This window comes from Phragmites australis, chromosome 3, assembly GCF_958298935.1.
Source record: "Phragmites australis chromosome 3, lpPhrAust1.1, whole genome shotgun sequence".
NCBI classification, from domain to species: Eukaryota; Viridiplantae; Streptophyta; class Magnoliopsida; order Poales; family Poaceae; genus Phragmites; species Phragmites australis.
Window position 1 is genome coordinate 10,056,817 of NC_084923.1, and position 12,064 is coordinate 10,068,880.

General features: G+C 48.4%; 1 protein-coding gene across 2 annotated transcripts; it reads left to right on the top strand.

Moving 5' to 3' along the window:
* Positions 1-2,489: 2,489 nt before the first annotated feature.
* On the top strand, positions 2,490-5,519 carry LOC133912050 (UDP-glucuronate 4-epimerase 3-like). 2 transcript variants are annotated; one of them, XM_062354596.1, is made up of 2 exons: positions 2,490-4,246; positions 5,280-5,519. In XM_062354596.1, exon 1 carries the CDS (start codon positions 2,681-2,683, stop codon positions 4,103-4,105), a length of 1,425 nt encoding a protein of 474 aa, XP_062210580.1. In that variant the 5' UTR covers positions 2,490-2,680; the 3' UTR covers positions 4,106-4,246; positions 5,280-5,519. The 2 variants fall into 2 exon arrangements, with proteins under 2 accessions (XP_062210580.1, XP_062210579.1); XM_062354595.1 differs by lacking the exon at positions 5,280-5,519 and adding an exon at positions 4,322-4,457.
* The last annotated feature ends 6,545 nt before the right edge of the window (positions 5,520-12,064 follow it).

Below are 12,064 nucleotides of genomic sequence, written 5' to 3' on the forward strand. Positions count from 1 at the left end.
TCATATGCCCACTGGCCATATGGGCACGGGTTGATGCCACCTAATCTAAGGCAACTGCGTGCGCGGACGTGCAGAGTCATGCATCCGGCCAGCCCACAGGCCACGGCCATACGAAAACAACGCGCAAGCTAGCAGACAGATCGATGGGAATGGTACCTGCTGCTGTCAAGCGTCGCCGCCGCCGAAGACAGCCGAGTGCGACCCCCCGGGCTGCATGCGGCGCGCCTGCGCTCACCGTCTTGCGCGCAGACATAGCATGTCACAGTCACACAGCTAAGCACGGCAGTTCCGGCTCCGTTGAGGCGTTGACCGGTGGCATCACGGGCTCCTGGCTGCAGTATTTCGATTTTCGAGAGATGCCAGGAATTCTTTTTTCGGTACGAAAATAGCATCGGGATGATGTTGATCTGGTCCATTGTCAATTAGACAGGCCAGAGTGATAAGCTTCCAGGTGTGTACTATCGTCGCAGAAAATGAAAAGGGAAAACTGACTTGACTGACAAGATTCATGGAATCTTTCCATACGTGTGCGATGAGATCAGATCATCAGATCCAGTGTGGAACTTGGTGTTCAACTCTGCAGCACCGCCCACCTGCAACCTAATCTATTGGTCCGATGACGCTTCGCGGTTAAGGCAGATGATTAACCCCGTCACGTACTCCAGCGCGGGGCAAATCGATATCGTTTCTATTTCGTCATGATAAAGTAAATGTTTGTTTGGACTTCTATTTTTATTTTTTTTAAATATGTTTTGTTTGTCTAAAAAGTTACTTTTAAAAGTAGATTGGTGTTTCTATAATAAATTTTTGACTTCTTAGCACAAAACTTTTCAAAAAATATCTCTTATTAAGTTTCTCTATTTTAATTTATTTTTCTTAGGAACATACTTCTAACTTCTCAAAAATCATTCCTTCAAAACTCGCTCTAGTTTATAGCTTTTTGTTTTTGATAGCAGCAAAAATAAAATTAGAAAAAAAAAACATAACCTAGTATAACCTCTGTCACTTGTCAAATCTTTTACATGTAGTACTCGCACTAGGATAGTAGGATCACATTTTTAACGAGAGAAGATATCTTGCTTGAGTGTCACTACTTAGTTTGTACACTATTTCGTAGTAGCAGGACGACTTAGAAGTCACTCAACGCACATGTGAGTGCACATTACGGCGAATACTCCCCAGCTGTCAGCCTGTCACTCACAGCTAGCTAGCGTCTAGAGCTGCACCGTTGAGCCATGATCATGCTACCATTACTCGATAATCTATTTCTAGACAAAATCTCGTATGCAAAACGAAGCAAAACACGAGTATGCACAAAGATGAATACACCCGTAGATGACACACTAAAATTCCACTAGTCATACAGACGTATGGTTTATTGAGATTGTTTATTTATATTAAAATTCATGTTGAATGAGATAGATAAAAAATCATAAATAGATGAAACAAGTTAACATATAAATAAATATCAAATAAGAAGAATAAATAATCGACATAGACCATATATGTAAAAGATATAAAGAGTTATGTTTCTAACCTAATCTTATGATGATGCAACTTACAACCCTCCGTAAAGAGGACCGATGCCACGCGCGACCCCACGAACCATTCAACCCCTAGCTTCTAGAAAATCTAACCAGACGAAGATGATAACGATCGGTCAAGATTTGAGCCCTAACCGAATGTCCTCCATTCCTCCCCCACAACCAAAACCGAGCAAAATCTTGACGGCACCTGGTTGCTAGGTTAGGTCCCCACGAGGGGAGGATGCGGCACGGCCCGCTAATTTTCAAAAGGCGCAAAAGAACAAAGAGAAAATCGCACTGCAACTATACCTGCCTTTATGATTTTACAAGCACTTAAAAGTTTAAATGGTTATCAGATGGTATTATACCAAAACGTGTAAAGATTTTAAATACAGGTGATAGCCTTTGAAGCTCTAGCGAGAATGCGTTTGAACAACGGCACTCGGCATTTGTGATCGCTCTCTTTTTTTCCCCCAATGGGGATCGTGGTATCCTCGTCAAAAGCACTACTGTTTCTTTAATGGACACTACTGTTCACTTAGTGATAAATAAAAAATAAAATGGAAATGCAAATTACAATATATCCATAAGCAATTTAAGGAACATATTAAGCCAATTCAGATCAGGTGTTTAACAAATTTTGTTAACAAATTAGAACTATTCAAAGACAATATTAGATTTAATTGCTCCATAATTTTAACAAAAATAGAATAATTTGTAAACAATTTTGCTACAAACAAATTTTAGAAAAACAAATTGGTACAAACTCGTAAGCAGCTTTATATATTTTCAGCAATAAATAGGTATGTATGTTATAAGAATAAAGCATACATGTGTTGCTTTTAATTTTTTTTAAAAGGAATATTCGCACCGACACCATGCACCCGTGGAAAGGAAACTCGCCTAAAAATCTACTGTAAAACAAAAGGGTAAACAAGAGATAGGAAGAATCCCCGTTATTTCTCCCCAATGTAGCGCCCCGCAAACCAAATCCCCCAAAACCGAGCAACGGCGAACCATATCCCTCGCGATAAAACGGTAGCAGCAGCAGCAAAAGGCCTCTCCAAGCCCAAGCGCCGCCGCGGACCCAATCCCCAATCCCAACCCCAGACCCCGAGACCCGGGGAGCAGCCGCATTGCCGCGGATCGAGGGGATGGCGCCCCAGCTGACTGGCGCGCCCGGCTCGGCGGGCGCGGCGGCCGTCAAGACTCAGTTCCACCACTACCACCACCACCGCCTGCCCCCGCGCCACCACCACCACCCCTCGTTCCTCTCCAAGCTCGCCTTCTGGTCCATCTGCTCCCTCTCGCTCCTCCTCGCCTTCCTTCTCCTCTCCCCCTCCGCCGCCCCGGCCCTGCGCGCCGCGCCCGAGTCCCCGCGCCGCTCGCTCCACACGCCCCCCTCGTCCACCGCCTCCTGGGGCGGCGCCGCCTGGGAGAAGAGGGTGCGGGCGTCGGCGCGCGTCAGGCGGACGCGGGGGCTCTCCATCCTCGTCACGGGCGCAGCGGGGTTCGTCGGCTGCCACGCGGCCGCCGCGCTGCGCCGCCGAGGGGACGGCGTACTCGGGCTCGACAACTTCAACGACTACTACGACCCGGCACTCAAGCGCGGGCGCGCCGCGCTCCTCGCCCGCTCAGGGGTCTACGTCGTCGACGGTGACATCGCAGACGCCGAGCTCCTCGCCAAGCTGTTCGACGTCGTGCCGTTCACGCACGTCCTCCACCTCGCCGCGCAGGCGGGCGTGCGGCACGCGCTCGTTGACCCGATGTCCTACGTGCGCACCAACGTTGCCGGTCTTGTGGCGCTGCTCGAGGCGGCGCGCGCGGCCAGCCCTCAGCCGGCGATCGTCTGGGCGTCGTCGTCGTCAGTGTACGGGCTCAACTCCCATGTGCCTTTCTGCGAGCATGACAGGACGGATCGACCAGCCTCTCTCTATGCAGCCACCAAGAAGGCCGGTGAAGAGATCGCTCATGTCTACAACCACATCTATGGGCTCTCACTCACCGCTCTCCGGTTCTTCACTGTGTATGGGCCGTGGGGGCGTCCCGACATGGCGTACTTCTTCTTCACCCGGGACATCCTTGCTGGTCGGCCGATTACGGTGTATGAGAGTGCGGGAGGCGCGCACCAGACTACGATTTCCCGGGATTTCACCTACATTGATGACATTGTGAAGGGGTGTGTAGCGGCATTGGATACAGCTGGACCAAGCACAGGCAGTGGAGGCAAGAAGCAAGGGCCAGCACCATTCAGGACATACAATTTGGGGAACACTTCTCCTTTGCCGGTGACACTGCTAGTGGATGTGCTGGAGAAGTTGCTCAAGGTGAAGGCTGTGAGGAAGGTTGTCAAGATGCCGAGGAACGGGGATGTGCCATATACGCACGCTAATGTGAGCCTTGCGCAGCGGGAGCTTGGATATCGGCCGTCCACAGATCTCCAAACAGGGCTCAAGAAGTTTGTGCGGTGGTATCTTGAGTACTACCATCCTGAACTGGCTGAGAAGCAGAAGCAGCGTGGCAGTAGCAATGCCAAGGGTTCACGTGGTCGGAACGGCAGCTCGAGCAGTGCAAGATGACTGGCGATTCAGTTTCTTCGTGGCCCTCTTCTGACGGTGTGTATCAGAGTTCTACTTCCAGTTCTTAATTCATCAGATTGAGAGGCTTATTTTGTTCAGCACATTCTTAAAGGCGAACAGAAGTTAAGAAATAGCCAATAGGTATAATTCAAAAACTGCTGCTTCTCTTTGCTACCTCATAGCTGAGCACTCAATCGTACTTCCTTTGGTTCTTAGGATGACATTGTTCAGAGGATTTTTCATTGGTTTTGGAGGCAGGCATTCTGTTGCAAAGACTATGATAGATTCTTTTAGTGACATTTTGTACCACGGGGCAGAACTAATTACATCATGACTCTTTTTCTTATGTTCATTTGAAGTAGCCATGATCAGCAATTTCTCCCTGTTCCTTATTTTGCTGCTATGCATGCTTCTTTTCTGTGTGGTGGTGCATAGGCTGGGCAGCTGTGCTTCAAACCTGTTTTGACCATGTGAATCTTAAAATCCAGTGTATCCTTTGGCGAAAATTGACCATGTATGTCCAGGTCATATGATGATAAACCATTCTGTTATTGAATTCAATTCAGTTGCTTTGTCTTGTCTCGTCAGTCTTACCACAATGTATGCCTTTTCGGTTAGTTATTACTGTCATTGCTAGAGTTGTGTTATGTTTTGTGGTCTAGAAATTCTCTTGTTTGGGGTCAAATACATCACTCGAAATTTTGAAGTAATCAAATAAATGCTTTAGTTGAAGTGCTAGAATTTTCTTTCTTAGCTTTCTGATTATAGACCTGATGTGCCATATGAAACTATGCCTACGCTTTTATATGTGTATGGGTTGAATGCGGCAGCATGGGTTTATAATTGTTGAGGAAGCACAAAAGGACGACTTGTTCCTTTGGGTGGGTGGGGGGGGGGGGGTGGGATTAGATTAGTGGTGTTAGTGGGAACTGACCAGTAAGGTGATTTTTTTTGTACTAGTTGACTAAGTAAGTTGCAATATGTGTTCTTTAAGATCTTATTTGCTATTTGCACCATACTCTCCTATTAAGATACTGTTGGACATGGACTCCAGCAGTCCAGCAGGATGAAATTGAACTGTTGAGGTCCTGTTCAGCACTATTGCGTGATGTTACATTTTATCGTGTTAACTGCAATTTGTGAGGGATCATGTAAAATAAATTTCATGTTACAGATCAAGGCATGCAGAAGCACAGGTTGCAGTCACCGTTTATCGCAGCAGAAAATGTTACTCTACATATCAGTCTGTGTAGAGTGCACTTGTAGTTTCTCATGTGGTGGTTGAATGACTTCGATTGACCCTGTTTCGTACCAGACGTAGCATTTTTTAGATGAAGTACTTAGTCATGATGAACCTTGCTGATAGTTTTACAAATTCGTCATTTGCGATTGCAATATAATGGTTCAATCTGTATGATCGTCTTGATGGTTTGAATCAAGCAAAATTAGGTTTGGTTTCAAGTTATGGGTGTGGCGATCATCAGTTAAACATAGGCTTTGACATGATTTTATTCAGCATGTTATGTCACTGTATATAAATATTGGGGGATATGTACAGCTTCCATTCTGTACAATGCTTGCATCATATCATATGGCTTTTTATAGACAGTACACAGATGCATGTGCAGGAATGATGTAACTAGCATCATCAGCTGCATGTGGTTCAGATCTAAACATGGTGCCCAATACGAAGTTCCATCTTGGGTAGTTGACCACCGTAATAGACTGAATTCTTTGCTTGTGCATCCTTCCTTTTATCTCCGTCCATCCATGTGATGATGTGCATGCATCCTTCTTTCCTGAATTGTGATTGACATGCATGTGCTCCCTTATCGCCGCCCACGAATTCTGTTCGTCAGCCCTCGACCACGACGTTCAAATGACAACACTACGTTCGAAGACACGCATTTTTCTGTTAAAAATCACCGTTCTATGATGTATCAGACAGGAATGGATTTGTAATGGTAGCAGCATACTTCTTTGAGCTCCAGTGCTCATTGCCCTTCTCCCTATCGCTGTACCTGGATACGCTGCACAGGTGTTCTATGAGAATCCAAGTTTACTGCGGATGCATGGCTCCATCAGGTCACCCGAGAGGTTTGTATGGCCAAGGGCGAGGACGTCGCGTCAGGCGCCTACTGGAAGATGTGGAACGAAGGAGAATGAGACATCCAAATGCCATGAGCCCACGAAAAGCATTGTGCAGTGAACGGGGCCATTGCACTCAACCAAGCTAAGCTAAAGGAGTACGGGTTTGCAAGGTTAAAGGACCCCGTTGCGAAGTGTAGTGCTGCTGTGCCACGTTATGCTATATAACATGCCAGCAGTATGGGGGGAATGTGCCATGTAAGTGCATTTGGCTAGCTACATTGGGTTCGTCATTTGCCATGTCCTGTTCTCAGTTAAGTTTCCTTAAACGAGGCTTGTACGAGGAATCGATTCCACATAGAATAAGCTTGATAGAACCCTACCACAGCAGTTCAGCGGTTAATCCTGCCACGGGCTATTAGAAATGAACCGACCGCCGACGTTTTGGTGATGTTACAGCAATCGTGTCGTCGATTCGTCCTGGTCATGCTCGGCGAGTTTTTTATTTTTATATTTTTTATCATCAATATTTAAATAAATATTCTAAATTGCATCTTACCACTTTTTGAAAGGTTGTAGCCCTTTTAGGGCGATAAACGTCTATTTATAGCAATATTACCATCAGAGGTTTATTTATTTAAATATCAATGATAAAAATAAAAAATAAAAAACTCCATGCTCGGCTGGCTACTCGGCCAACAGCTTGGGCCCTAGACCGCGCGGCCGGACTGCCCATCGCGCACATGGGCCAAATGTACAGTAGCGAGGCAGCGCAGGCCGCAAGAGTGGAGAAGTCGTCACGCCCACTGGCATTGTACCGCACGACGCCGTGCGCCCGGGCCAAGGCCAGAAGGCGCGCGGTGGCTGGCGCCCGGGGGTGTTCTCTCTTGTTCCTTTCACAGCCACAGGCAACTTAAAATTCTCCACCGTTACGGGGGTACATTTCCCGCTTACGGAGTCACAGTATGATCGCTTGAACAACTTGGATTCGCGCACGAAATCTGACTAACGCAGGGTCCAACCGATGAAAGGGTTGTATAAGTTGGTGGAAGCTGGCAAGCTGCTAGGATGTATCCACGCTTAACTTCTTTTGTGTAGCAGGAGTAATTAAGTTATGTCGGTTGCAAAAAGCAAGGAATCCTTACAGCTAGTGCGTGCGTAACTTCTCACAAGGCACACCGCACACGCGGTTTCGACAATAAAAGCTTACACACGACGAAGCATCCACAGCAAAAGGCACACAACAGAGAAAGCCCCCCAGTCTGTTCAGCACCTCCGTGGCGAAAGAATCGCGAAATTTTCGTGACCTTCTGTGACGGGCACAGCGACAACCGCGCGCACCAGCGGAGATGCGCGTTGCACGGGCCTTCGGCGACCGCTCGCTCTTCTTTTGCCAAAAGCCTGCATGCTCCGATGATTTGGTGGACACCATCACGTACCGTCTTGCTGCGTCCCTCTGAATCATGGCAAGTTTGCAACTGAACTTGCATTAAGCAGAACACTCAAACAGCTTGGTGATGATGTCGTTCGTCTTGTGCCTTCCGCTTGTTGCACTGCTCTGCCGACGACACCTTGCAAACCGCGTCGCCTCCTGATGGGATGGAAAGGAAGGAAACCGCCGGCGGACGGTGGTGGCGATGTGTTGCCGCTTGGTGAGCCACGAAATTTGACGAGGCGGTGGTGGTGAAAGTGAAACGTGAACTGATCGATGGGCTCCGAGCTCGATAGATGACCGCGTGGAAAACGAGTTTCTGAGAGTGAAACTGATTGAAGGTTTTCCAAACAAGACGAGCCCAGTAAACTACATCATACAGCCCTGACTAGCATGGATACTGGTTGAGACGTACTGCCAACATTGCAATCCACTAGGAGCTGCTGTTTTCCTGCTAGATAAAATTAAAATTGGATTACGTGCATAATAGCCCCCACGACGACGGCCCAACCACCTCTCCTTGTCTTCCTCCATGTGTTCGTCAAAGTGCTGTCCGCTTCCTCAGCACGAGAGCCGGACAACAGGACAAGCATGGGCTGGGAATGGATGCACACGATCTCTCAAGTCTGAACCATACAGGTATGACCAAATGGAAAGATCACGACCCGGAGTACGTTCCTTACCCTAGGTCTCCGATCTAGGGTTTCGGGCCACTTCCACATAGTTTCCACCAAAATGTTAGCTCTAGGTCTCTTACTATCTGCCTGGAGCTGCGTTTTCCCTGATCGCGTGCTGGGTGCTCTGAGCGGAGGAGACGAGTTGGATGGCTTGATGGGGGGGGGGGGGTGTTGAAGCTGTCAGAGACGGAGAGATCGAGAATCATGGGTTCGTGGAAGGATGAAGAGGGCGTCGGGGGCTCTGAAATAGGCGGTTGGTTGTCTCTTCTCTGAGAAACTGGTTACGCTGATGGAATCTCACAGGCGCTGGGTCCAATCTGGTGCCCCAAGAGTGGCATCAAGTGCAGGGAGATGGGGGGCAATTTGTTCATGTTCACATTCAATCAACCAGGGGGGTGGAGGAGAGCGATGGAGTTCGGCGGTGATCTCTTGGTTGTTGTGCCTGTTGATGGTGATCGCCGACGAGAAGATCATCAATTTACGCATACTCCAGTATGGGTTCGTGTGCACAACCTACCATTGGGCATGATGACGAAGGAAACTGGCGAAGGCATTGGAGGCGATTGGAGGGATTTCTTCATTTCTTGGAAGTGGATGCGGATGATGATGGCTCGGTTGTTGGCAGATTCCTTCGTGTCAAGGCACGTATTGATGTCTCGCAGCCGCTGATGCGAGGGGTAGGTGAAATAGAAGAGGAGATGTTTGGAAAACTTGTCAGTCTGAGATATTTAGATGATATCGTGTAGTATCACTGTAGTAATCTAGTATCTCTGATACCATATTATATGTAAGAGGATGAAAAGTCTTAAATATTCTTTTATATACATAATTGTAGCATAATATCTTTAAGAGTAGGATATGAATTTTTTCTGTCCATTCTTTCTATAAATTAATCTCTCAAGGACCAGGAGAATAGGACTCTAGATTTTTTCTCCTATGATACGCTCTCTCTCTCTCTTCCTCCCCTTAAGGATGCAAGCCATCTCTAAGTTGAACCCTCTCTGATGAGCGAGACTTTCACTGTACTTTGTTCTGGACACCTTTTCATGCCCTAACAGCGTGTCACCTGTGGGGAGGTCTGATAAAAAAAAACTCCGTGAGGAAGAATAGGAGCAGAGAGTATCCTCACAAACTGGAGCGCCGAGCGCACTCTCGCCTTCGCACGCATGATGGCCACAACCCTTCTTGAGCTCATCGTCACTGTCGTGGGCTTGTCGCACGGCACGACGCGCGTGGGGGCAACCACGAATTTGATGTCACCATTGATGGCATGCCGTGGCACCCCTCTGTAGGATCGACATCGCTGTCATCGGCTTGCTGCGCGGTACGACGTGCGCATAGCGACCACCGTCACCCGTGGGTGTGCAAGTTCGTCATCACAATCGCTAGTATGCTCCCATTCTTGTGCACGATAGTCGTGAGTTGCCATGATTGACAAACGATGACGGCCTCCGGACAACGGCCCTGGCTCCACAGAGCGGAGAGCCCTCCACTCTTCTCGCCAGAGACTCCTCCGTTTTTTTTCACCATAGACCGAGCACCATAGTTTGGAGACCCCTCCCCTGTCCTCGCCGGAGATCGAGCACCGCAGTTCAGAGACCCCTCCGCTATCCTCACTGGAGATCGAGCACCGCAGTTCGGGGACCCCTCTGCTGTCCTCGCCGGAGGCCAAGATCCGCAGTTCAGAGACCCCTCTGCTCTCCTTGCCAGGGCCGAGCTCTGCAGTCCGGAGTCCTCTCCGCTCCCTGCGCCAGAGGCCACCCTCCGACTCCACGCCGAAGCACATGCCCCTCCACGCTCAAGTCGCCCCGCGTCAAGGACCTTTGAAGCCGGAGCATTACCGACACCTTGACGGACCGACCCCACCTCTGGAGCCAGAGCACACCGTCGCCTCGGCACGGGCTCCAGGGCCGAAGCAAACATCGCCTCCATGCCGCCATCACGTCTCCAAGCTAGAGCTTCTAGCCATCGCAGCACGAGCTTTGGAGCCAGAGCTTATCGGTGCCGCAAGCCCCATCTCCAACCGCGACCGTGTGACGTTGCGAAAGCTCGAGCTCCACCGATGCACTGACTTCACCATCGCCATCTTCACCATTGTCCAGGCCACAAGCGTGATGATCTTGATAACTTTGATGGCGGCGCCACAACTGCCCCCCCCCCTCCGTGCGCGGACACCAAGGAGCGGAGCCCCGACTACGTATCGACCAATGGGACGCAGCTTGGGATGTTGTGTCTGGGGTTGTACTGACGGCACTCGGCACCGCCTGTCAGGACCCTGATCTTGGGCTCTCCTGTGTCTCATGTATCAGTCCCTAGATTAAGTAGCTGATACGCACTGAATTCTTCAGAATGATATAAAATACATACTTTGAATAAAATAAAATAAAATAATTAACTAAATGGCGTAAAAGATGGTCTTATAGACATGACTCAATGACAGACCAGCTAGGCAGAAGAGCCTACAGCACAGCAGAGCGAAACGAACGATGCAACCCAATGCCATAGGCAACTCGAGTGCAGATGTGATCTTAGATTTCTTCTCTTCAACTTCATCTGTGTTGATGTTGATCTCTATGTCAACAATCTGAAAGTGGCAAGACTAAGTATGGAAGGTACTCAACAAGTTATATACTACTTTAAGGGGTTGATAGATGCATAATAGATGAATCAAGGATAAAGTTTTACGGTGTATTTTTAAGCGTAAAGCAAACTTTATGCAGTTATCTAGTTATATTCTCTATTGTTAACCTTTTGAAACAAAGGTAACCTGGTAATAAAGTTTTTGAAATAGTTTTAAATCCAGAAAATAGTAATGAAGTTATATCTAGGGTTTTTTGGTCCTGGCAGGGCTACACCTCGCTCCGCAGTCCCTTTCATTATCTCTGGTGTGCTTCTACTACCACACAGCTCCTGACGGATTGAGCCACTAACATCATCACACGGATATCTAATTCACACACTCACTCATCAAGACACACACACACGAAGTATAATCATCAGGGTTACTATTTTTGCATGTCCATGACCGCGAACACGACTATTCGAATAGATTTACAATTTGTAGAGGTTGTACACTATACCCACACGATATACTCAGCCTCCAACCGTTACAAGTCCTGCAGGCTACCTCCCCAGCAACTGTGGAACCCAGCCTCCGTGGCTACGAACCAGGCCTCTACTAGGCTTCGACCTATTGCCGACCATGAACCACTACGGCTCCAGACCATGCCTACAACCTCTATAGGACTATCTGTAGTTAGAACATGCTGCGGCATGCCCTGAAGACATATAAATGTCTAAAACTTGGGATACCTTACCCTGTGGCGCAAACCACACACTGCAGTCCCACGCCTTAGCAAAAGCCCATGACGATGGCAAAAGCCCATCATAGTGGCACTTGCTCCGCACCTCATAGGTCATAGGCCTCGGTTGCGTGACGCACGCCTCGACTGCTCCAGCCTCGATGTAACACGCCTCGATGGCCATAGGCCTCGGCAGACACATCGATGGTTCCGTCCTTGGTGTAAAAACAAAAGCCCATCATAGTGTAAATTCCTCTGGCATGATGAAGGTTGTATGCCTCCATCGCGACGAGCGTAAAATCCTTCGCCACCTTGAAGGCCCTAAGCCTCCGTCGTGTCGAGCGTAAGTTTCCTTCGCTACCTTTAGGGCAGTAGGCCACGGTCACTAGTGTGATGCATTGTCCCTACAAATGCGCACACTGCTCGCTCGTAACCAAAAGACGTGAGAGGGTAGCCCACC